At 44.9% G+C, this 27,084-nt stretch overlaps 1 protein-coding gene across 3 annotated transcripts in view; it reads left to right on the top strand.

The window, feature by feature from the left end:
• Positions 1-2,248: 2,248 nt before the first annotated feature.
• EHF (ETS homologous factor) overlaps positions 2,249-27,084 on the top strand; it is a 43,216-nt gene continuing 18,380 nt past the window's right edge. For 2 of the 3 annotated variants that reach the window (XM_025266241.3, XM_044929269.2), the window contains exons 1-2: positions 12,438-12,459; positions 24,919-25,018. In XM_025266241.3, the coding sequence (XP_025122026.3) occupies positions 24,922-25,018 (97 nt within the window). In that variant the 5' untranslated portion in view covers positions 12,438-12,459; positions 24,919-24,921. Of the gene's footprint in view, positions 2,406-12,437; positions 12,460-24,918; positions 25,019-27,084 lie in introns of those variants that run through there. The other variant, XM_006062378.4, reaches the window with a different exon arrangement.

Here is a 27,084-nt window from a genome sequence, read left to right as displayed (position 1 = left end):
GGAGGAAGATGTTTTTGCTTTTAAGGGAGGTTTAGCTAAGTTTCAAGTAAAGAAAAGAAACAATACTTAATAAGAACCGGTTAAGCACGAGACACATTGTTAGGTACTTTGTATATATACATAAAGACTCCACAAATAAAGTGGTTTATGAGAATGGGGTGACATCGTTCCTTCCCCTTTCCTCATTTCCATCCTCAAAGGACTCTTTTCAGGAATGCCTTTAATGGAGTAGTCCTCTGATAGAAAATGAGCAGGGTAAGAGTGGATGAAGACATTGGAGATGTAACTGGAACTCTTCAACTAGAAATATTAATAAAAGAGCCTGCAATTAAAAGTGGCTGGGACTAGACCTGAGAATCACATCACTTTTGGAGTTGTTTTTGAAGTTAACCACTTCTTGATCACACACCCCCTACCTCCCACATATGCCTCTGGTTAATCTCAGGCAAAACTGTAAAGAAGATCAAGTTTGCTTCCTGGAGTTACACTGGTACTCATAACACCCCACCACCCCTTCCCACGAACACACACACACACACACACACACCTGCACACACACATGTGCACACACACAGCACCCCCCTGAAGTGGGTGTTCAGATTGCTCCTGATTCATCCTTTAAGCAAAACCCAGTCTGTTCCCTGAGGGCCTTGCTCTCAGATCTGGAGCTTGATAGACTAATTAGGGCTAATGTGATAATTGGCAATAATGACATTTACTATGTGTATCAGATATTTGTGTTTTAACAAGGCCTTTGGAAAACACGCAGGTTGAAGGTAGGGAATGGTGGGAATGTTTAGTGAAAGCCAGGGAGATAGACGCGTTTTTCAGAGCCCCCTTAAATTGTACTTCCAAAACCTTCAAAATCTTCAGGACCTGCCTGAGTTCTGAGACCCTCCTGGACCTACCCTCCCAACAAGTCTTTGACACCTTCCAGAACCTCAGCAAACACGGTGCCCACACTAGGACAACCAGCAAAAAAAGAGTGCTACCATCCACTTACTAGTCCATCTCCTGTTGGGCAATGGCTTACTTTTTGTTCTATTCAGCAGTTGCCCATATACAGACTTTCCTTTTTTGCACAAGGAACTTCTTGGTTTTGATCACAAAATCTTTGTCTCTTTGCCAAAACCCAAATTCCCTTTCCCCTAGCATAGAGGGGAGGCCTGGTGAGTTAAAGAAATCCACTTAGATACTTAGCTCATGCCAGGCCAGTGTCCAAGGAGACCCAAGAGAGAAAGTTCATAGTATTTTTCCTTGCCAGGAGCTGACACTCACCTAAATTGGAGGAGGGGCGTCTGTGAGCCAGTAAAGCAGGCCCTTGGCCAGTGGGGTGGGAATTGTGTGGATATTTGAAATCCATGGATCCTCCCTCAAATTCCATCTTCTTGCCCAAAGTGTGTTGTTGTATTTCTAGTTTCAGCATCTTGGTTTTTCTCTCTCGAGCTCCTATAGGGAGGGTTGATTTATAGTTAAAAAACAAAAGAGCACGGAAGTGTCAAGAGGAAGAATCTGGCTAAGCAGACAACCAGATAGTCAGGCTTTTGCGTTATTGACAGCTGACTCTTCTACTTTGTCAACTCAGGGTAGACTCTCCCTCCCAGGACCCTTCCTTCAAATTTTCCAAAGCTCACTACTGGGACCAGTGCGATGGGCTTTTCAAAGTCCACTGAAATTACCAAGGGTCCATGTCAAGGAGGTAATCATGGTGCCTGGAGAAAGAATTTATGCTTCCAGCAACCTGGCCGGGAGCCCCATAGAAACTTGGTGTCTGTGTGGCAGGAAAAAGATCTTGATGTTGAAGCAGAGTGGACTGAACACAAATTAGTATATGAAGACAGAAGTTTAAGAGAGCCCCTGAATCCCCTATACCACCATCTCCTCCAGATTTGAGCTTCTGCTCACATCACATTTACATTCTCCCCTCCTGGTGGTGTCTTTGGGGAGCAAGCCTGGTGTTTTTCACCTGAAACACCCTTTAAGCTGAAAAGAACAGTCACCACCAAATCAATTCCTCATCCATTAACAGGTTGTCTCTCTGTTCTCGAGACACAGGCATAACCTGGTTAGACCTGTTTTGTTTGAACACTAACGTGTGAGTTGGCCAAATGCAAATGAGCAAATGTTTGTAATCCTTTATTTTATTTTTTTAAAGGGCCCGGCAGCCAATCAGAAGAGGGGGAAGTGACTTAGGGAATTCCCGGTTGGTGGCTTATTGCTTAACATCCTACAAAATGATTTAAAATTATTGTCATGTGCATTGATCTTCACTCTGATGAGGGCTCAGACGTGATAACACTCCCGGTTCCCTGTCCCCGTACAAGCTGGCGTGAGTGCTTCTAGCAGTCTTCCCTCCATTCGCCACAGCTATTGGATTTCCCACCCAGAATCTTTAGGTAGATGAGGTAAGTCCTTACTTTTAAACCTTCTTTGGAGTCTGGAATTCAAATACCTGAGTGGAAAGAGAAACCTGCCTTGAATCAGACAGAGGAAAATAAAAGAGACTCCCGGAGGCAGCTGGCAGGAAGTGAACGCGCCTCAGCTCTGTTCACCTCCCTGGGTCGTCTTAGGATTTGATTTTGGAGGGTGGCAGGCTCACTTTGAGTGCTATCTGAACTCCCTGCATGGAGTCTGGGCTTCCAATCACTGAATTTAAAAGTCCCCTGGTTTCCCTCTCTCTTTGTGACAAAGCCATTTCCCTGGATTGAATTGTGAAATTCTGAAAGCTGGGACAGGTTCTTCTCAGTGACGAACTGGTTGGCTAAATTGCTGTTGGGGCTCAGAACACACATTCTCATTTTCTAGAGATGTCTTCTGTTGGTGATTTTCCTGACTCATTCCATTAGTTGTAGGGAAAGGCAGATTCATCTTCAGTATATTCTGGTGTTGGAAAATGGCTGGAAACAGGCAAAGGTGTATGCACTCAAATTAGAAAAAGTGTTCAGGCAGCGTGGGTAGGCAAGGGTATTGGGGAGCGTGGCACACCTCTGTCCAGAAAACAATAACAATTTTGGCAAAGAGTTTTGCCATATCATAAGGGGACAGACCAGCCCTTTGTTCCATGATGGGATACTGTGACCAGACAGGCAGATATGAGTCAGCGGCACCAAATGTCTTCTAAGACAGGGGTTCTTTTGATTTTGTTTGGTCACAATGGAGAAGTATTGGCCTCCATGTGGATAGAACTGGAAACAGTGGTGAGACCATCTTTTTGTTGGTAATGGTGATGCCAAGTCAGAAAGTGACATTTTCACCATCTGTCTTTGGCAAGATTTAGCATACTGCTGGGATGGTGGGCGCATGATCTTGTTACGATGAAGCGTAAGCTGCTGGGCCTAAGTTCACAGGTGTCTCATGACACTGACCTTAATAACAGGGATAAAGGGAGTGAATGTTTGGACTGGAGAACTTTTCAATGGAATGTCTAGTTCAGGAGTTTGTTCTGTAGGCATGATTGTGAGGATGTGTTTAGATAGAGCTTTTCATTGCATAAAAGTGTAGTTGAGGCTCATGAGTGGCCATGTGCTAATTCCACTGAAGTCAAGGGAAGAGTTGATTTCCAACAGGAGAGATGAAGTTGTGTTATTAGGAAGAATTTTAGGGGTAAGGGATACTACCAGGAAAGGCTCTTAAGAGATTTTAAGAATGATTTTATGTAGCCCTATAAAAGTGAATAATCTTTAATTCTAAAAAAAGGAGAATGACTTTAATAGCTGCATTTGGATTTTGTAGAAGGCTCCATTTAATCTTCTTTTTGAGAACTTGAGTCCAGAGACTATGAAATAACTCATCAGATTCATCTTTTTATAACCTGAAATTGTGTAGGATTACATTATTTCTGCACCATCACTAATGGCTTATGTGGACAGACTTTAAAAAACAGTGGAACATGAAATGAAGGTCATTTGAAAATGTGTGATCACATTTGAAAAAATAATAAATAAAATGGAGATAATCCTCCATATTTCCAAACTATTTTATAGAGGTACTTTAGAAGAAAGTAACATTGAGGGAACAACTGTGCTTTCAGTTCTCGTGCGTTACTGTTCAAGATGGTGGCATTATTTGGAAACTTTTTAGGGTGATTGTGGGGAGTGTGATGCCTTAGATCCAGGCCTTGTACATATGAAAAATCTAAAATTCAATTATATTTTTTCTTTTGAGTTAAAAAGCATCTATTTGTAAAATTCAAACAATGCTTTTTGATTTTTTTTTTTTTTTTTTTTTTTTTGCTTTTTAAAAAAAAATATACTGTGAGTGCCCCCAGATGGAAATGCCTTGGGTCTTTCTGGACCTCTGAGAAGTCTTGTGTTCACACTCATGATTCCACATTTGTGCTCCCTTTAACTTACTAACTTTATGCAGATCCTCTTTCAGTACCTTTTTGATGATTTCAAAGGCCGAGACAAAATGGAAACTGAGAGGCTAAACTATTTACTCAACTGCATTCAGTTAGCTAACCAGAAACTGGAAGGGACTCATATCAGGTCCTAGGCCAGAATGTGAGTGCTGTGGGTCAAAGTTCACTTCTAGGAAGTAGAATTTAGTGTTGTGGATTCTGTAAGGTTTTATTTCTTCCTTATCCCCACCTACTCCCCACCCCTAAATTAAGGTTAGCCCTGAATTGTGTTCTTTAGACCAACTTGCTTTTTGAAAACTCAGCGTAGGAACCCTGTTTAATGTTCAAGCATCAAGCCCAGTCGCAGAGGTTTACACGAATCATTCAAAAGTGGTTCAGTCTTTGCCTCGCTTTCTCCAGTTAGAGTCCTCCCTAAGTCCTTTGGAACAGATGGGATTTTCAAAGACCTCTGGGAGATGGGTGGGGTGGATACCGAGAACACCAAGAACGCTGTGGTAGAAACTGCTAACACAGTTGAGAAGCAATGCCACGGTTTGGAGGAATCAAATACAAAGTCAGAACGTGATTTTCGGTGATAACCTTTTTCTGCCGTTTCAGACCATTTCTCTTGTTAAGATTCCTCTCTGGTAGAATTGAAGTGACAATCATTTCTGTTGTGGGTGAGGCCCCAGTTGGATGGCTTCAGCTCCATGAAGCTTTGGTGTTGGAGACCTGGCTTCTCACCCTGGTTGTGTTACCGGGTAACTGACCGTACTGAGCTCTTAGCTGGGGTGAGGCACGCCGGCAGTGCGTGGGGGTTGGTTGTCTGAAGACTGAGGCAGGACGGCAGCCCTGTCATGTTGGGGTTCTCTTAAATCTGTTGGCCAATCACTGAAGCGACAGGGAAGATAATAAACTTTATTTAATATGCTCTTATCTAATTTTTCATAATAGGATTTTAAATCATATGATTTGTTTTGAGGAGCAGCAATTGTGCTCTTATTAGATATATGTGACTATTATGTTTATTTAAATCAGACAGGGCTTTAGAGCTCCAGGCTATTCAGCTGTGCAGGAAATAGGGTGCAGTGAGGGAGACTGGGTCATGTTCAGATGGAACGTATATTCAAGCCAAGTGGCTTTGACGTCAGGAAGCTAAGATGTGCCAGAGTAGAAGTTTTCATGGATCCCTCAGAGTTATTTGATTAAAGAATTATTGGACTTCAGAAGGGAAAAAAAATGTCTTTACGAATTCTCCTTGAAGAATTCCAGACTCACGTTTTTGAGTGATGGGAGTACAGTGTAGACAAGGCAGGGTATAGGACAGTCCTGGACTGGCAGTGAGGAGACCTGGTTTTTGTAGTCCCAGCAAAACTATGTGCCCATAGCAACACACACCACCTCTCTGGGCTTTTGATCCCTCATTTTGAAACCTGATCATCCTGAAGATACACTTCAGTCCTCAGAACCTGGTGACTGGGGAAAGCTAGCTACGTCTAGAGATCAGCAGGTTTAACTTGAGGCTGTGAAAGCTGAGAATGGGATGAGAGATGCCCTCCGAAGGATGAGACAGGAAAGAAGACCAGTTGGAACTCTTAAATGGCTTCCTTGGGGTCTTCAGAATTTTGGCCCAGGGATATGCCTGGTGGAGGTACTGCAGACTGGATACCAGGCGACTTTCCTAGGTGTGCTTGAATCAGTTCCCATGACAATATCCCGTCTTTATCAATTGTCTCATTTATCCGAAGTCAGTGTGAATATAGACACAGATGCAGCTGACTGTTTTGTGACCACTGGAAGCCGCTGGTGTACCCGGGTAGGCACTCTAATGCCCTCTTCTGTAAGACCCCAAAGCAGCTGGCTGAAAAGTGGATATTCAGGCCCCCATGGAGGCCACTCAGATTGTGTGGTGCTGGTCAGCTCACTTGACTGATTGTCCATGAATTACTGGGTAGATTGGATGAGTGTGGGCTCACCTCCTACAGAGGAAGACCTGAGGGGTCATCAGAAGAGGAACATGGCTGGCCCAGCCACTGAGCAGCCCACCTAGAGAGTCCAGTCTTTACAGAGGCCCTCAGCCTGAGTCTGGAAAAATCAGAGCTTGTAATAGAGTCAAGCAGGATGGCCCATTTAAAGAGGCTCCCAGGGCTTTAATTGGCCTTGTTTTAAAAGAGATACCCTGTAAAATACTCCTTTGAAAATTGATTTCACTAGCACCTAACCACACTCTGTCTTTGGTCTGTTTTACGGGGCTGAGCCCCTTGTTCTGGTTCATTGGATTCATATTATGTCTTCTCTTCCAATTTTCCCCAACACCCTGGCCCTGAGAGTTTCCTTTCTGTCCTTTTTCAGCAGCATCTTCGTTATTATTAAGGGTATCTGCCTATTTTAAATATGACCAGCATTTTAAACATGCTTCATACATTCCAAACATGCCTCTGATGAAAACCAAGTCCCAGATCAAAAGGAGCCAACAGGTCTACTATAATATTTTGATTACTGGACTATTAGACTACCGCATGAACCCCACTATCATAATAACTACTTATTTTTACTTTTGTAGGTCCTTGTCCAGATGCACACTTTTTTTTTCTGATGCTGTGATTGTGGTGAATTTAAAAGTTCCCGTTTAGCCACGTACCCCTCACTCTGTATCAGTCACCACACAAACGGCCTTGGGGGCTAGGGCTTTATGGGCATGATTGTGGCGAATTTAGACGTTCCTATTCAGCCACATACCCCTCACTCTATGTCATAGACACCACATAAAGGGCCTTTGGGGCTAGACCTTTACTGGTCCCATTGTGGATTTGAGAAATTTTAGCTCACCTGCCATCCCTTTCTTGACCTGATGCAGACTTCTTCCCAAAGTCTATCAAGTCTCTGTTGGAATATGAAAGAGGTCTTCTATCTCTAAATATGACAATGGGCCTTGGAGTGTATGACTGTCTCAAAGAGATTTTTGGGGGGTCCCTTTGAGGAACCTTTAAAAAATTCTCTCATAAGGACTAATGATATACTCTATTGGAGGAGGTAAGTGGGGCCTGAAAGGTGAAGATTTTTTCAGCCTGTCTCCATGGGTATCTACTGACAAGACTTGTTTTCTTCACAACTGGACTTGAGATTTGGCCTCAATTCAGCCTCTGTCTCAATTATGTCCACTGAGAAAATCAGAGGACACCTAGCTTACCTTTCTAATGCCCTTGACCAGAGGCTGTGGCTTGAGGAACATGGGTGAAGTGTAGACTTTGGCTGCTTCTGTCTCTCAAGAGGCAGGAGGCTATGGGTTTTTGTTGCCTGGAAGCAGTTGGAATGTGGTAGAAAGAACACGAGGTTAAAGTCAGAACACCTGGGTTCACATTCGACTCTGTCATCGAGCAGCTGAATGACACTGGATGAATTATCTAAGCTCCAGAATATAAGTTTCCTCATCTGGAAAATGGGGGTAATAACATCTGCACAGGCTGTTATAAGGATTAAATTAGACAAAGAATCTGAACGCATCCGGACCCATGCTTGTGAGTAAACAATTAGTAATTGTGGAATGGAGTCGGAGGATCAGTCCTCAACCTGGGTGTTTTCAGTGAGTCTCTCTTGAGAAGGAGTGGCTGGATAATTCTGGGATTTTGTTTGTCAAAATGATCGACGTTGGCTCTGTGCTGTGACCTTGGGGAAGAAAGGCAGCAGGTTTTTCAGTGGGGAAGGTGGGCAACCAGGAGGTAGGATGAGCCATGTGAAGGGGGATCTCTTAGTGGAGCCTTGTATTGAGCTGGCTGCAAACCATCACCCATGGGAGCCTCAAGGAAGACCTGGGATAGGTACATAGCACGTTTTTTTTTATCCTGTCTTGATGTCTGGCATGTAGAGGCCTCCAGAAGAAACTGATCTCCTTCCCGGCAGTCCACATGACTAGTCACAACTTTATATATGTTGCCCACCCCTTAAATTCTTGAGAGTCTCCAGATACTTACTGGCCACGGCAGTTAAGGCATTAATTACTCTGGGTATTCTAGAGGCTTTGAAAAAAATTCCTACTTATTTTGGCAAGGCAGTATGGGATCTACCTCCTGTAAATTGTTCAAATGAGGCTTCTGGCCATGTAGAAGTGGTAGCTAGAGGCTCTTTGAACTAAACAAGCAGCCTTTGCTTCAAAAACAGGAAAGGTTTCTAACCCGGGATCCAAGGATCTCTTAGTGTCCATGGGAGAAATCAGAGGCTTTGTAGACTTGGATGTGAAAACAAATAAAATTTTTACTTTCAGTAATTTAAAATTCAATATTCAATGTGAATTCGATTCAATTTCAGTACGAGTGCGGCATACTAAACTCCTCAGTAGCAATAGCTGTAACTGATTATCACTCAGAGAAATTACAGATATTTTTATATCACATTGCACTTGCTACAAGATGTCTTAAAATATCAATATTCATCACTACTTTGATGTCATGGAAGTTATTGAACCTGCACTAGCTATTCTTGTTTAATGTACTAAGAAAGAAGCTTAGTACATTAGTACACTCACTATCACTAACTCAATGGGCATGAGTTTCGGAGAACTCCAGGAGACGGTGAAGGGCAGGGAAGCCTGGAGTGCTGCAGTCCATCGGGTTGCAAAGAGTCAGACACGACTAAGTGACTGAACAACAGCAGAGAAGCACATATATTTTTATGTTATCACACATTTATTTCTAAAAGTATTTTGAAAATTGTATTTCAATATAAACTTCCTTTCTAATCTTAGTATTTTACTTTGTCATTTCAAAAGTGTTATTTTGAGGAGTCCATAATCCTCAGTGGACTGCAAGATGGGTTCACAGTATAAAAAGAAGGCTAGGAGTCCCTAACTTATAGCACTCTCTCACACATGACTGATGAACAGCAGTAGCTAATAAATAGTTTCTATCAGAGTAGGGTGTGTTTTCTTCCCACCCATCGTTCTTGTCTATGGATAGCTTTGGAGTTGTCAAGGGACCCTGGCATCATGAAGATAATAACAATAATAATAATCATGCTAATAATAGCTAACCTTTGTTGAGTGCTGCCGTAAGCCAGGTGCTATTACGGGCATGTTCCATGTCATATTTTGCTTGATTCTCCTAACTCCTTTAGGAGCTGTAGACAGCAAAGTGTCTCCCTGCCTTCCATGATGATAGAGCAAGGGCATAGGAAAAGGCAAGAGTTGGGACTGACCCCTGGGACAGGGCTGGGGTCAGCGGAATACAGCCACCTCAGTCATACAGGATCCAACACCTAGAAAGCACCTGTGTTTGGTTTAGCATTCTGTTGTTGCTGTCTTGAAGCTCCTAACACATTTGGGACAAGGGGCTCTGGATTTTCCTTTTGCACTGAGTCCTGCCAGTCACGTAGCTGGGCTCCCTTGGATATGATGAAATTATTCAAATGTGTGACAACTCCTGATGCTGGGACGCTGCAGGGAGAACCCCGGCTCCTCCTTATCATGCTCATCTAGCTGACTTTGGCTGTTTTGATTTGATCATTTTGAGTGTCAAAGAGGTCCACTGAAGCAAGGGGAGGAATACCTGAATAATTAGCTGGAAGGGATTTGATCCCTGGGAGAACTTCTCTGATTGGAAGTCGCTTGCCTTGCTGAGGAGTATTTTCATGTGTTATTTTCCAGAGGGCTTACTTTACAGGTCAGGGAGCTAGAGGAAGCAGAATGAAGTGTGTTCTGGAAGGAAAAATGAGATCTGGTATGCCTAGAGTCTATAGGTCTTGCAGCAAGGCTCTAGAAAGGAATACGACTTTTTGTTTATAGTTGTTTAATGATTATCTGTACAAAGAGAAAACCCTACTTCTTCTAAAGAGGAGATGCTCTAACACATGAGAAAATTCATGTATTATTTGTTTCTTTTTATTTTATTTTATTTTTAAACTTTACATAATTGTATTAGTTTTGCCAAATATCAAAATGAATCCGCCACCCAGTTATACATGTGTTCCCCATCCTGAACCCTCCTCCCTCCTCCCTCCCCATTCCATCCCTCTGGGTCGTCCCAGTGCACCAGCCCCAAGCATCCAGTATCGTGCATTGAACCTGGACTGGCAACTCGTTTCATACGTGATATTTTACATGTTTCAATGCCATTCTCCCAAATCTTCCCACCCTCTCCCTCTCCAACAGAGTCCATAAGACTGTTCTATACATCAGTGTCTCTTTTGCTGTCTCATACACAGGGTTATTGTTACCATCTTTCTAAATTCCATATATATGCGTTAGTATACTGTATTGGTGTTTTTCTTTCTGGCTTACTTCACTCTGTATTATAGGCTCCAGTTTCATCCACCTCATTAGAACTGATTCAAATGTATTCTTTTTAATGGCTGAGTAATACTCCATTGTGTATATGTACCATAGCTTTCTTATCCATTCATAAGTTGCAAAGATGATGCTGGAATGAGTCTAGTGAAGTCCTATCTGTTTTATGGCTACGTTTTTACAAACAGTTGCAGGGTCATGGGTATGATGGAGGTCGGGGAGAACTTTCCTAGACTTCTCAGAGGGATGGAATGCAGGCTCCCAGAGCCCTCCCCTCATTGGGGTGATGTCCACGACACAGTGGGTCTGACATCAGGATCCGTGTGTGATGGCTTAGTCGTCAGATGCTTTTCCAAAGGAGGCATAATTTCCCCTTAATTTTTCAGTTTCCTTGTGATTATTACTGCTCTTTTATCATGGCTAATAAGTCTGAGGTGACTTCAAGCAGCCAAACCCAATCTCTGAGTCAGTCTGGGGCTTTCAGCTGGAAGCCAGGCTGAAGTTTTGACAGATGGGTTTGGGTGGACATGAATGGGTGTTCCTGTAGCATCCGCACAGATGCACACTAAAATAACTTCAACTAAGGGCACAAGGATGCTTAGCATGCTTCACGCTCACATTTGGGGAACAAAAAATTATACAGCTGTACTTAAAGGAGCTCAGTTTCAAAAATAAAAGTGTGCAATCCTAAAAGACAATCACCTTGTCTTTGGAAATACAAGAGTCCATTTTCAAAGCTATGAAAAGTTATATGGCACTCCCTCCACACCCCAATGCATTTATTATTATACATCCAACCATTTACTAGCTTTGTGTCTTTGAGTAAGTTACTCAAGTTCTCTGTGCCTCCTTTTCTGTAAAAATGGAGATAATATTAGTATCCACATCTGGGGTTTTTGCAAGGAGTGAATGAGACAATTCCTGTAAAGCCTAGCTCAATGCCTAGCACATCATAAACACTCAATAAATATAAAGTGTCATCCTCGTCATAATTTTGACTGCTGTTTTGTAATTATACCATCTGGAGATCCCAAATTGGTGGCTGTTGATCTTTCCCTGACTGGGGCATTTCAGTCTTTCTCTGGGAAGAAACTTTAATCTCGACCTGGTCAAATCCATTGTCCCAGTCCATCCCAACCCTCCCTGGCTCGGATTCCAGCCTCTTAACCTCCCTCCACCCTTCCCGCATTCCTGCATCCTGGGTCTTATTTATTTTTCAGTCAACTGAGGGTGTTGTTAAATCTTTTATTTTTCTGGCTGCCCAATTTGGTTCCAAGGCAGTCCACTCCCTGCCCTGCTCATGACAAGAATGCTTGGGAATGCTCAGCCAGCCGTATCCCTCCTCTGTCAGAACACCCTGTTCTTAACTCTCCTTGAGAAGAGGCGTTTCGGAGACTTCCCCCCACTGCTGTGACCTCCCCTCCCCATTAAGCCAATGGTGTGGTGATAATGAAAGCCCAGTGGCTGAGAGAAAGCTGCGGGGAGGTGGTAATCTCGGGGAACATCACGCATTGCCCACACGTCCCAGGTTTTCTGCTCAAGGCTTAAAAAAGAGATATTAAGAGGCTTCGCCTGACAGTGTGTGTTGAAGTCTGGGTGATGATGCCACCGCTTAATTAGTGTTGTCATGATCTCCCTTTGAGTGATTTGTTTAGCTCTTTGTAGCCCTTTCTGGCTTGAGCACATCATGTGATATTGACAAACTGTTGGGAAATGAGAGCGCGGTGATGCTTGAATTAACGCGGGCATCATACAGTGAACATCTTAGGTCCTTTCGACAGGACACCTGGGATCTCAAGTCACTTGGCAGGACATGAGTGAGTCTACACAGCTTGCCTTGGAGGTAGGTATGGCTAACCTCCTTTCCCCATTGGGAAAGCTATGGTCCAGGGACTGGGGGTTTTCAAATTATGCTCATCGCCCAGGGCTGGATGAAAGAAGCCTTTGGGAGAGCCACGCTGAGTTTCTGCTTAGGGAGGTAACCCAGAGACCACACCTACTCCCTGAACTTACTGACTTCCGGAAATCAACCATTGGGAAGAGTGTGGTTTGGGTTATGATCATACCCTGGCAGCCCCTTCTCTGGCCTTGTTAATCTGATTCAGGATCTTAACCTGGGCTGGCTGGAGGCTGGCCATGTCATTCTACAGATCTCAGATACCCCTCAGCGCCCTCGTAGAACCAGCCAATGGAAAAGTACAGTGTCTTCTGGCTCCTGGGCCCTGCCAGCTCTGGCTGGTCTCTTCGATACCACCTTTTCTTCTTAGCGAGTGGGAGGACAGCATTCAAACTGAAAGCGCAGGTTTTTCTTTGGTTTTTATAGGAAAAACAAATTGGCATGAATGCTCTGTCAAACCAGCTCAGGCTGTTTGGGCAGATGCCTTTCTTTGCTTTTTTCTGTTTATTTTCCAACAAATCAATGCTTAACTGCGTTGTTATTGGAGCAGAGCAACAGGTGCAAAAAAATAACTCTGCTGCCAACTCAAATGAAAAGGTAGGGCTTATACCCTCTGGGAGGTATTCAGAAGATAACAGAAGCCCCTGCCAGCAACTGAATTAACAGCTCTGTTTACGGTGGGTTTTATGTTAACCTGCCCCTAACCCTCTGACACATAAACACACTATTGTCTCAGGGAGAGACATGCAGCCATCCAGACAACCAGCTGCTTTATTCTGTCCTGCGTGGAGATTGGTTTTGGCTGAGGCTGCTTTGTGAAACTCATGGCTGCCAACTCCAGGTCTTGGTGAGGGTTTCCTGTGAAGGCAAGGGCTTGGGGTTGTTGGAGAAAGGAGGACCAGTCCTGGTTTTTCTTTTTTAATTAATTAATTAATTTATTTATTTTTGATTGGAGGATAATTGATTTACAATGTTGTATTGGTTTCTGCTGTACAAAGAAGTGAACCAGTTATATGTAGACATATATTCCTGCCTTCTTGAGCCTCCCTCCCAATCCCCCGTCCCTCCCATCTAGGTCATCACAAGGCACCAAAGCTGTTTATTTTACACACAGTAGTATATGTATATGTCAACGCTACTCTCTCAATTTGTTCTATCCTCTCCTTCCTCCACTGTGTCCACAAGTCTCTTCTCTACATCTGCATCTCTATTCTTGCCCTAACCCTGTTTTTTAAGGGAGTTGAAGTTCTTTCCAAGCTTGGTCATTTCCAAATGCCAAAGCAGGTCGCCTGGCTCTCCCTGCTCTTGTTCTACTGTAACCCCAGCAGGAGATGGCCAATGAGGCCAGATGACCTTGGAAAAAGCTATTACATCATTTTCAGAAGCAGTGCTCTTACTGGACAGTACAATTGAGCAGAGCAGCTTCTGTGTTTTGTTCACTCTTATGCCCCCAGCACCTAGCACAGTGCCAACATCTAGTAGCTTATCAACGAATATCTATTAATTGGAAGGGATCAATATACTAGCAGGGCAAACATTTCTTGATGATTGTTTCTCTCCATTGAAGGCTAAGATACCAGGTTTCTTTGGTATGAAGTCTAAAAGCCAGGGTGGTTAAGTAATCTTTGGAAGAGCTGTGGTGGGGGTGGGATGGAATAAGGGGTGACTCAGCCAGCTATGAAATCCCCTTGATGAAAACAATCATTACAAAAGTCCTCCACAATGCTGTGTTCTGAGGACTTTGGCCTTCACAGACTCATACTGTTAAGTTGCTGAGCACTGTTGCATTGAACAAGGTGGTACTGGATGTTAGGAACTAATTTACTTCAAGACACGGAGAGAATCTCCGCAGATGAACTGAAGCTTGAGTTCTTCGGATTGAAATGTATTGCCTCTGACTTTACGAGGACTTCCTGGTGTTTATGGATGTTTATTTTAGGGCCAATATCTGCTGGAGTTCGTTATCTTGTTTTGGGAACTTGAAAAAACTCAAGTAGATGAGACTTTAACCAGAAGCTCTTAATGGCAAGGGTGCTTAAGGATTGATGAAGGTGGGGTCTTAAAAGCATAGATTCTGATTCACAGGTCTGGGTGGGACCTCAGGAAACTCCAAGTTTAACTTCTTCTTCGGTGCTGATGATACAAGTGGCCCATAGACCAATCATGTGATCTCTTCAGCCAAGTAGGAAAATAAGCATTGTAAACGTAATCTCTCAGTTCCCATACCTATGCCTTTCCAAAGCCCTGTGGAGACCTCGGTTGTAAAAGTAGGCTGGGTTTTTTGTTTGTTTGTTTTTGCTTTTATTTTTTGCTATGTGTTGCTTATGGCTACTTTGTTTTAGAAGAGAGATCAAGGATTGGTCAGGAGAGAAATACTGAGATTCAGGGTGGTAGGGTATACGGTGAATTTTTTACTACATTGCTGAACAGAGGTCCAGAATGACTGTCCTGGATGCAGCTTGGTTCCTCCTTCAGCTGCTGATAGAGAGGGAAAGGGGAAGCCCTTCCTGCTGCCATTGTAGGAAAACTATGCCACACTCATGTCAAGTAAGAGCAAGAATAAAAACGCAGGGCTTCTCTCAGAGGTCAGGGTAGGCTTTCTTCTGACCCTGACTCCATTACAAGTTTTCTTTTCATTTCAGTCCTACATGAGTGCAACAGAGATTTTGATTTAAAGATCCACGGTGTCAATAGATTTATAGGGGTCAGTGGATGGTCTTTGGAGGGCCTTTTGCACAAAATATGTGCAAAGCTTGGTGTGAGAGTAAAGTCTGGGGAGGAGAGAACCATAGTTTCTCTTGAGGTCTGAAAAGACTCGTGACATTCATGTTTCAAAGCTTGCTCTATTTTTAGTTTGTCATAGGCTGAACACGATTGATAAAGGCCTCTGAGGTCATGTAAGGGAATCTTGTTTTTTGATCAATTTTGGTTCCTGTCTCCTGTCAGTGTCTGTTTCTTGTCTGAACTGTCACTGAGACTGATAAAAATCAGCATAAGATGTGTATTTTCAACTGGCTTATAGCTAGTAAAGTGTATCTATAATGAATCAACTCTCGGGCTCCCACTATGGCATCATTGCTCATGTAGACACTTGAAAGCCCAGGAATAACGCTTCTGATGTTGCCCCTGGGAACATGAAATGTCTGTCTTGAAACACATTATGAGGGCATGAAATTACCTGTGATGTAATCCTGAGAGGATCAAATACATTCCCCAAGCTTGATTCATATTTTGATTCATTTGGAAAACATGAATTATCATCTTTGTTACATTCAGTTAGAGTTCACATGTACTTGAATTTTTTCTCCTCACTGGGAGTAGTTCTCTTGAAATGACAGTCATATTGAAACAGGAAGTCAGTAAGCTATTGCAACATCCTTCGGGCAAATGCTGTGAATTCACCTGCCGGTAACTTTGATTAAGGATCGAGAATGGTCTGGACAGTGGTGTCATTGCAAAAGTGATTATTTAAAATGCCTAATTGCTCCTTGGGCTTGAGGAGTAAAAATACCCACATGAGACAGGATTCTGAGGCAGTTTGGGGATGATGTGGTTGAATGAATCAAGGATCTGGGAAGAAGGCAGATTGTGGCTTTGACTCTCAGTCCCCTAGGGCTGGGAGCAGGGAATGCAAGCGAAGCCCTGCTTATGATCTGCTCTGTGGCCCTGGTGGCTTCCAGTGTATCTTCACCCTCCCAACAGAAGAAAACACTACTTTTTGAACTAATTCAGTTATAATCCAGATGAAGCACAAAGCATTGTGGATTGGTTTATTTCTAAAATATAAACTAAAAATCATTTTATTGAATCATACAAGGATTATTCATATGTGTATGCAAATATATTCATGTACTTGCATGTATAGATGAATATATTTGCATGAATATATAAATACTCCTTTTATGATGCCTGGGTTTGATCCCTCGATCGGGGAAGATCCCCTGGAGGAGGGCACCGCAACCCACCCCAGTATACTTGCCTGGAGAATCCTAGGGACAGAGGAGCCTGGCGGGCTACACTCCAAAGGATCACAAAGAGTTGGACACAACTGAAGCAACTTAGCACACATAAATCTATTTTAATGGCTAAAACAGTATTATAGATAAAACTGGCCCTAAATATTCCTACCTGAATATACTGTAGGTATGGAAAAATGATAACGGACTTCTCCCCTTTATTCTAAAAAGAATTCTTAGATATATTGAGAAGAGAGATGACTTCAGGTTGCTCTGGCAAAAAAGAAACATGTTTCAATCAGGGTCCCTGCATGATTGAATGGACGCAGAGAGCTTTGAAATCCAGGAGAAACTGGTAAAGGTGTGAGGCCCCAGGTGGCACAGGGAGAATGCTGTGACGGTGTGTAGGATGGGGCTGGGGCTGAGGATGAGCTGAGGGCATCTTCCTTCTGTGGCAAAGCACCCCCATCTCAGCAGAAAGTGCCCAGGGTTTGTTGCTAGACACTCAAGAGTTTGAATTCTCTGCTAGTTTCAGTTCTTTCAAAACTGTGTGAGCTTGAACAAGTGACACAACCTCTTGGAGCTGCAGATGAACCATCTGCTAAATGACATAATGCCTTACAGAGCAGTTGTGAGTATTGACGGAGATAATGGATTTAAAACTATGAGAAAAGAGGCAGCACATTTTAAATGTTCAATAAGCCCTAGCTACTATAGTATATAGCTACTATTAGTAGTTGTACAGCACTTGGTCTTAGGTCTCAGTAGCCCCACCACAGAGCAGAAGGCACACCTTGCTCTAGATGAGCGAGCCCAAGCTGGGCTGTGTCTGTCTCTGCTGGCAGGTCCTCTCTGTGTGTTTAAGAGAGACCAGTGGAGCAGGGCTTGGCCTTGTTAGGAGTCCTGAGGCTGGGCAGAGCCTCCTGGGCTCCGGAAGGCCTGGCTCTGGTCCTTTGCCAAAGTTCCAAGGGCACCTCCTTCTGCTCACTTTTCTGTCCTTAACACGTCAAATCCCAGACCCCTTTCTTCTAGTAATTGATCAATTCGTGTGCTAAGGGACCCTGTAGGATAGAGATCCGAAGGCTGTCTTCCACCAGGAGCTCCCATCTTAGACGAGCTGCTCAGTCTGTGCACCCGCAAACCAGCCATGGTGTGTGGGAGCAAAATGCTGGGGCACTAACCCAGGGCCTGCAGAGGTGTGCCCTCCCTCTGCTTCTGGCAGCCTCAGGCAGCGTGTGTCTGGTGGCATGAAGGGGAGCAGGAAGTGGGTGGGGGGGCAGAGCATGGCTTCTGTGAGCAGAGGCTCAGAGATGCTGTCCATCACTCAGCCTAATGGCGTGTCACCCAGCAGAGCAGGATGGGGCTGGGGAGCCCAAGTCCAGCCCTAGGCTAGAGTGTGCCAACTCACTGGGACTGCTGAACATGGTGTAGATGGTAGAAGTTAGAAGCCTTGCTTGAAATGAACTTAACCCTCAATTTTCACCTTGGAGACTCAATGAAATAATAAGTCACAACACAACAAATAAAAGATAATAATAATTAGGGACTTCCCTGGTGGCTCAGATGGTCAAGAATCTTCCTGCAGTTCAGGAGACTTGGGTTCAATCTCTGGGTTGGGGAGATCCCCTAGAGAAGGGAATGGCAATCTACTCAAGTATTCTTGCCTGGAGAATTCTATGGACAGAGGAGCCTGGCGGGCTACAGTCCATGGGGTTGCAAAGAGTCGGACACGACTGAGCGACTAACACTTATTAGCTTGTATTCACCAAGTACTTAATACATGTATTGTGATATGTGTAATATGTACCAAGCATTCTACTGGTATCACCTCATTTTGTCTTTCCACAACCATTTTCATATCATCCCCATTCTATCAATGAGGAAACTGAGACCCAAAGAAGTTGAATCACTTGTCCAAGTGATTAGTCAGTTGGCAAAACCAGGCATTGAACCATGGCAATTTGACTGCATAGCCTGGTGCTTCCCACAATTGTACCATCCTGCCTCTGAAGAGTTTCCCTCAACCCTAAGAATATTGCCCAAGCCAACCAACACAGTTCAGAGAGAAGCTTCTGGGCAGACCCCACGGTGACAGCTAACATTTCCTGACATACTGTGTGAGAATTTTACAAACATTCTCATTTGATCCACACATCAACTCCATTTCTCCCACTTTTTATCATGGGGGAAAGTGAAACTTTAAACAGGATGGTAGTTCCCCAGGGTCAACACAGCCTGCCAAGGAGCAGAATCAAGACTTCAATCCTCACCATGAGAACTGCCCTCCAGAAGCATAGCAACATTGGGCTGGGTTTGAAGCTCCTCACACCTTGAGTGTGTCCTTTCAACCCAGATGTTAATGAGATTCTGTCTGTGTGGCTGGTCTCACCCACTCCCATTTGAGCTGCTGCTGCTGCTAAGTCACTTCAGTTGTGTCCGACTCTGTGTGACCCCATAGTCGGCACCCCACCAGGCTGTCCTGTCCCTAGGATTTTCCAGGCAAGAACACTGGAGTGGATTGCCATTTCCTTCTCCAATGAATGAAAGTGAAAAGTGAAAGTGAAGTTGCTCAGTCGTGTCCGACTCCCAGCAACCCCATGGACTGCAGCCTACCAGGCTCCTCCATCCATGGAATTTTCCAGGCAAGAGTACTGGAGTGGGGTGCCATTGCCTTCTGAGCAACAGTTAAAATGTGAATCTTAAACTTTACGGTCAGGCTAGGTGTTCTGCTGGCCCCCTCCCAGAGCCATTGCTCTTCCCTGTGCATGGTGGTCAAGCTGGTGCTGGAAGGGAATCCACCCTTGATGAAGGTCTGGTAGGGTGGGTACAGACGTAGTGGGTTGTCTCTATATGTGGGTGGCCCAGAAGTAGTCTGAGTCTGTAGCAACTTAGGGCACTGTGGGTGCTTGTGTTTAATCCCAAGGGGCCCCTTAACCAAGTGGGGAATAAAGAGTGATTCTGGCCACCCCAGCACAGCACAGTGCTGCCTCTCTGCCAAATTGAATTTGGATTGGCCAAACCCTAGTGGCCCAGGGAGTTGCTGCCTAGGATAGAAGAGTGTCCGACTGGAAGGCTGGCACGAGGGACCATCTGCTGTAATTGATTGGATCCCACCCATGGTTCCTCCTCTTGAAATAAAGAGCAGACTTCTGTCATCCAAAGTGTCAGTCTTAGAATTGTGGTGCCAAGGGTGACATCTTGGGTGAATGTGGAGAAATCAGTGAAGAGAATGCAGATGGAAAAATCTTGTATATCTCAGTGCATTTCAATCTTTTGGTTTGAATTAAAATTTACTTTTTTTTTTTTTTTTGATGGGCATTTTTCAATACCCCAAGTAACAATTTATGCTGTGTTCCCAGAATACATACTATGTGAGAATAGACAAAGGGGGGTCCAATGGTCGTTCATTTTCATAAACTTCCACCTAGGAGGCACTTACCGGGTATGGGTATGATGAGGCATTGTGCCAGGGGCCCCATGGTCCTGAATCTCCTTCAGTCCTCCAGCAAGCCTAGGTGGCAGTTTCCCAGGAGAGGATATAGCAGCTCAGAAAGGCTAGTCCAAAGTCACCACACCAGCAAGAGCAAAATCTGAGCTGTTGTTTCCACAGGCTCTGATTTGACTGGTGCTCATGACTAGGTGTGATCTGGCTCCGGGGCTTTTTTTTCCCAGGGTTGGTGCATGAGTGCTGCTAGAATCTAGTGGGAAGAGATTAGAGATACAGCTAGGCATCCTGTAGTGTTCAAGATAGCCCTCCCAGCAAGTACCATCCTGGACCAAAATGCCAGTCACGCAAAGGCTGAGAAACTCTGCTTTTCACCCTAGAATTCTCTCTCTAGCTTGAAATGGGATGAAGCGGATCCTTCTCCAGCTTGCTTTTAGCTCAAAGGGTGGAACTGTTTTTCCTTAGGCTCTGAATTTACTGCTTCCAATCTTGGAAGAAGTAAAATGTGTTAGAGAAATATCTTGAAAACTGATGTTTAAGAAAAGGAAAAGAAACATTTTAAAAGAGCATGTGTGCTGGTGCTGCACCCTGTCCTGTGCTTAGTAGCTCAGTCGTGTCCCACTCTTTGTGATCCTATGGACACTAGCCCACCAGGCTCCTCTGTCCTTGGGATTCTCCAGGCAAGAATACTGGAGTGAGTTGCCATGCCCTTTTCCAGGGGATCTTCCCAACCCAGGGATTGAACCCAGGTCTCCCACATTGCAGGTGGATTCTTTACCATCTGAGCCACCAGGGAAGCCCAGGGATCTTTAACTTCATAGCATTACTTATCCTTCCAAATAGTCCTTAAGTTTGGAGGACATCCACGGTCCCCTGACTCCCTCTTTGGAATCAGTAAAGATGTTGAGCTCGGAAGGAGTAACACACTCAAGGTCACATAGCTCAAAGACAAAGATGGGGAGTCTGGGTTCCAACCTAGCCCTCAAAGTCTCCAAAGTCTCAACCTCCCATAATTGATACTTTTTTTTAAGAAAATAATAAAAGTTATGCTGAAGGTAAAGTAAAAAGACTAACAAAAAGCATTCTGCTGCTGCTGCTAAGTCGCTTCAGTCGTGTCCGACTCTGTGCAACCCCATAGATGGCAGCCCACCAGGCTCCCCCGTCTCTGGGATTCTCCAGGCAAGAACACTGGAGTGGGTTGCCATTTCCTTCTCCAACGAGAAGCATTAAATACTTCTAAATTAAAAGGATTGCTTTTCATACTCCATCAGGTAATCACCTGGGCTTCCCTGGTAGCTCAGCTGGTAAAGAATCTGCCTGCAATGCAGGAGAACCCAGTTCAATTCCTGGGTCAGGAAGTTTCCCTGGAGAAGGGATAGGCTACCCACTCCAGTATTCTTGGGCTTCCCTGGTGGCTCAGACAGTAAAGGATCCACCTGAACTGTGGGAGACCTGGGTTTGATCCCTGGGTTGGGAATTCCGAGCCCCTGGAGGAGGGCATGACAACCCACTCCAGTATTCTTACCTGGATCCCATGGACAGAGGAGCCTGGCAGACTACAGTCCACGGGTCACAAAAAGTTGGATACACAACTGAGCGACTAAGCACAGTAGAAGGTAATCCCCATGTACCATGGAAAGTCTACATTTGTATACGGGAGTGTGGGTGAGTTGGTTATGATAATACTTTTTCTTTCTTTCTTTCCTTCTTTTTTTTTTTTTTTTTTTGCCATTCTCAAGGCATATTTATTATCTATTATCTCATTTGATCTTCTCAACAATCTTGTGAGGCTGTTGGGGGGCAAATGTCCTTATTTCACACTTGAAAAGCTGGGTCTCCAAGGGATTAGAACTTGGTGAAAGGCCTTCAGCTGTGCTGGCCCCAGGGGCCTTCCGTGCCCACCCTGAGGGCATGGTCCCTGCCGCCCCAAGCTGGGTTGAGAACACTGACCTTCTCTCCTCAGCAGCCTGGGTGAGCTCAGTGAACTCTGACTCACTAAGGAATAAGCCACATAAACTCTTTTATGGGTGCTAACCATTTACTGGGCCCTGTAAAAAAGGGCCCCTCGTTGTGCTGGCTGCTTTCCCTTGGAAAGGGGGTGCCAGCAGGGAGTGTGCTCAGCCTCCTGGGGGCCCAGATGGCAACGGGGCACCTGTGACCTTGTAATCCTCAGGACTTCTCTCTGGCTGAGAGTAGTTCTGGATGCCTCATGGTGAGGAATGATGTCCGCCTGGAGGATTGGGGCTTGTGGGTCATTTAGTCATAAGAGGAAGTCTGGCCCGTGTGTTCCTGCAACATTTATTGAATTCTTAGTACCCGCTGAGCTCTCAGTGTGCACAAGCTCATTTGATGCCCACAGCCCTTTGAGTTTGGGTTGTTCCCATTTTACAAGTGGGGAAAGTGAGGATCAGAAAGATGCAGGTCGGACAGGCTTGAACTTGTTTCAGGGTCACCCATGGGGAGCAGGAGAACTAGGATCTGAGCCCACCTCTCCCCAACTCCAAAGCTGGGTGCTCAGTCCTCACCCCACTCTGCCTTCTAGATTTTGGGGAATTGGTGAAGAGAAGCCCTGAGCCAGCCGGCTGAGGAAGTAGGTCATAGTTGACCCCAGCAGATCAGACTTCCACTGAAATAGCCACTTTGAAACAGCCCTGAAGGCAAACCCTTGTGAAAGAATTTCAGGGAAGCCTCCCCTGCACACCCACCCCCACCCCCAGCCTGGAGGGCACATGGACTGGGCTCTGAGCTTCAGCCCTTTCAGGGTTAAACAGTAACCTTTCTACTGCTTGTAGTTGAGCAAATGCTGGCAAGGAACAAGCCTAGCCTTGAGCAAACAGGAGCTGGTGCCATGCCCTCTCCCTCTCCCAGCCAACCCTCTGGGGACCTGGAAGCTTTCTTTTGCCTTCAACTCCCCCATCTGATTTCTTAGCTTAGGGCTATTGCTCTAGAAAGCTCGATGGGAAAAGAAAAGAAAGTTTGACTTGGGTTGGTTTTCTCTGAGAGTGAGAATCCAAGACATTTCTGGAAATGAACTTGAAAAGCAATTTACTAGCCTTTCAATTTCTGCCCGGGGAAACTGAGGCCCACAGTTACTTCTGGTTCAGGTTGTCCATAGGCATAGTGCCCCTCCTCATCATAACATACCTGCTATGCAGTTACGTCCTATTTGGTGCCAAGTGCTCGAGGTATGGAGACTCACTTAAGCCGCAACCAATACATACGGTAGGTACAATGGTCTGTATTTTACATAAAGGAAACTGGGGTTCAGAGAGGCTAATAACTTGTTTGACTTAGTACAAACCAGCTAAGAACTTAGCTGGTATTAAATGGTGGAACTTGGGATAAAATCCAGCTCTTTCTGACGTCAAAACTCATCTCTATGGCACCACCACATACAACTTAGCTCTGCTACCTCCCCTCCCGGTGGTCTGTTACAGAGCTCATCACTGCCAGCCCATCTTGCCTTCTCCTACCTTCTACTAAGGCTGGATTCAGGCCTAATTATTTACCGAACAACCAGGATGATGATGTTAATGATCATCATGAATGTTTCTGCTTAGCCTAATTCAACTCTCAATTACTGCTCTACTCCCTGTTCCTAGAACTGTGCCCAACCCATTGCAAGGCTAATAAATATCTGTTGAATGAATGAATACATGAATGAATTTTTATGTCTTTTCCAGACCCCTTTTCTCCCTTCTTAAGCCCTACGTTGACCCAAAAGAACAGAAGTTAAATTAGAGGAAGGGGTTTTGAGAGAGTGGAATGGCTCTGGTTGGGCAATTTCCATCCTGGGGATGTTGGTGACACATGAAGATGCAAGTTTTCACCCAAACAGGCAGAGAATTTTCCATGATCTTCTACTATAATTCTAGCTTCTCCCCACTCCAACATTTAGAAAGAGCAGGTTACCCTTAGGGATCCCGGGTAAGGCTCAGTCACCTTCTGGAAACAGGCTGTTCATTCTTTGAATGATTGAATGCACTTCTGAGGCTTTGAGTCTGGCACGAGGGTAAGAACATTGTAAGTGCTGGAGGACCGAGGTGAATATTTCTAAAGCATAAAATTTTCATACAGTTCAAAAAAATCCAAAAACAGGCTCATGGAAGAAAGGCTCTTTTCCTTGATCCTTTACTGAGAAAATGAGCCTCATACTGAGAAAGTCCCCTTCAGGTCAGCTGTGAAGCTTGCAGAACCCTCCAGGTGGATGGCATCATTGACTCAATGGACTTGAGTTTGAGCAAACTCCGGGAGATGCCTGGTGTGCTACAGTCTATGGCATTGCAAAGAGTCAGATATTGACTGAGTGACTGAATGGTGACAACTAAAAGGAAAGGGAATGTGGGGATGAACTTTTTACCAAGAAGGAAGGGTCAGTGTCTTGTTGGAGAAACCTGTTGATTTATAACATTATCACAGAGCTAAGTGCTTGAAAAGCTCTAGGTCAAATATGGCTGAGGTCCCCTGAGACCAGCTCATCTCTTGGCAGATATCCTCACTGAGGAAATTTACTGGATGCTGAGGTGCGGGCTGCTCAGGTGTGTCAGAACTCGTACCTGTCTGATTTCAAGTCAGGGTTCCCACACAGGTGCTGGGTCTGTTCTGCTACCCATCTGGGATTTTACCCAATTGCAATTCCACTTTAAACAAAATCTCTCTGACATTTTCACTTTTGTAAAAAAAAAAAAACAAGTTGGCTGCTAGCCAGACTCACCCGGTGAGCAGGTATTACATTTTCCTCCTGTTTCATTCCCAATCAGAGATTATTCATTTATGAATGGGTGGCTGTAAAAACTTGCCTCATGCATAGGAAAATTGAACCTGGAAATTTTTAATTGCCAGTCAGTTTTGCTTTTACTGAAAGGGCTGTGGCAACATGCCTGGCAGGCAGTGGACGGGAGGACACGTTCTTTCTTCCTTCCTAAATTTGCTCTATGATCCATACTCTGAAATGACGTTTGTCCCAGAGGCACTGACGGAACGGCCTTTTTGATCCCCTTACAGATCATGATTCTGGAAGGAAGTGGTGTAATGAATCTCAACCCCAGCAACAATCTTCTCCACCAGCAGCCGGCCTGGACAGACAGCTACTCCACGTGCAATGGTAAGGGGGCTGCGCATGTCCCTCCTCATGCAGCTTCTTCCAGCTTCTTCCTTTGCTCTGATTAGACTTCATTCCCCAACTTCATGAAGTATACAGGGGGTGTGGGAGCCAGGAGGCCTGTGGGAAATACAGGGGATGTGGGAGCTGGGGGGACTGGAGAAAACTCTTCAAGCAGGAGATCTCCACAGGTCCCCAGAGCCCCAGCCAGAAGCCCACTTGAGATATTCCGTGGTTTCCTCTCAATATTCAAAGTTCCAGGTTGGCAAGCTGACAGAGAGGGTGAGAGAAGAGCTACCCCAAAGTAAGGCCATTTTAATAGTGTTGGCTGGGATATGAAGATGGATAGAAGAGAAAACTCTGTGTGTGTTTGTGTGTGTGTGTGTGACGTAGAAGCATGGACGTTAAGGAGAAGAGAGAGCAGCTTCATCCTTCTGTTCATCTTCCAGTGACTTCCCTCCGTAAGGGGTGGGTAGATTTGTTAGGAGACCATGTGCCTGCCTACGGTGCTTTAATCTAAGATTGGTGGATTAGAAGAGGGAGGGCTTAGTCTGGCGCCTATAGAGGGTGGATCCAGCCCATGGCTTACTGTAGAAGCCAGGCTGAACACAGTGGTTGCTAATCAGCGCCGTGCACCTCGTTGTGAAGGCAGTCAGCTGGGGCAAACTCCTTTGCGCTGGACTGCAGTGGGTGTAAGGAGGTCTGAGCCTTCTCCCACACTCTGCCTGCTGCTAATTTCCTCCCCAGAGACTCTGCTGCTCTTGCTTCCCTTGAACAACGTGGAAGTGGCTCTTGGTGAACAATGTCTGGGAGGCAGGAGTGGGATGCTAATGGAAGGGTTGCATTCTCCAAGAAGCAGCCAATTCCTGGGCAGCTCCACCTTTCAATTTGGAATCCCCAGACACACAGTGTGGAAAACAGGAAGGGGAGACCTTCTCTTATTTGATCATTTATCCTCCTGAACTGCTGTCTTTTCTGGGCATGAGCTTCCCTGTGACCTTGAAGGATAATTCTAAACAGGGAACAGTTCTTCAGGGTGGAAAGTCTTTTGCATCCCAAGCCCTTGGACTCTCCATTATGGCAGCATTCCTCTTGTTTGCTGTACAGGGAGTAGAATCCACTCATCACTGTTACATTCTCACTTCCAGAAGCTCCTGGTCTTGATTGATGGGACTGGGGAGACCAGTTGAATGCCAGAGAGGAACTGAACTCATAGGCTTTTTCAATGCTTCTCCCCAAACTTCTGGGAGGCTACTGGGGAGTCTGCCCTGTTCAACTTCAGACAAAATTCTCTGGTTCTGCCAAGTTCTAATAGGCTGCACTATCAGGAACCCTCCTCTCTTCTGAATCATGTGACACTGAAAGAAGAAAGCCCTGTAGGCCTGGTGGGGGGTTATTGAGAGTTGTTGTCTCTTGTTTGCAAACTCAGAGTTGCACAATTAGCAAAACAATTAATTTAAAAATAAAAGAACAGAGACTTGGGGGAGCTGCAAAAAATATAGCCCACTCTTCAACAGCTGTATTGGTTGGTGAGACACCAAAAAAAGTGGGAGAAATTAGAGACATCCCATTTAGGCCCAGTGTGTTAGTATATTTGGGAATATTTCTATGTATTTAAATTTGGGGACTAGATTCCTCCAATCCTTATCCCTTCCCCCTTCACTGTTGGCTTCCCCTTTAGGACCCAAGCTGAGGGTTCAGGCCTGCCTTTGTGTGGTTATGAGATATGAGGAGTAAGGCACCTAATGTGAGCAGCAGGTATGACCCAGGACAGTACCTTTGTGGCCACGTGATCTTGACCGCCTGCTCTTAGCAATCCTTAAGTCTGGGAGCAGTGGATGAAGTCCAAGAGGGTGAGCAAAAATGGGAGTGGGTTGGAAGCATTCCCCCTTCAGCTTCTCCTCTAGGAGTGTTGAGGGCCAGGCTGTGGGTATTATGGGGATCAGACCTTTTGGAGGTCTGTATCTCCTTGCCTCGCAAACTGTGTCCACTGACAAACATCATCATCATCCCCATTCCTGGGACACTCACCAGGAATGCAGAATCTCAGGCCTCACCCCAAGTCTATG

The sequence above is a fragment of the Bubalus bubalis genome, chromosome 16 (genome assembly GCF_019923935.1).
Source record: "Bubalus bubalis isolate 160015118507 breed Murrah chromosome 16, NDDB_SH_1, whole genome shotgun sequence".
Lineage (NCBI taxonomy): Eukaryota > Metazoa > Chordata > Mammalia > Artiodactyla > Bovidae > Bubalus > Bubalus bubalis.
The sequence above is the reverse complement of the archived record's forward strand: the minus strand, read 5'-3'. Positions and strand labels throughout refer to the sequence as shown.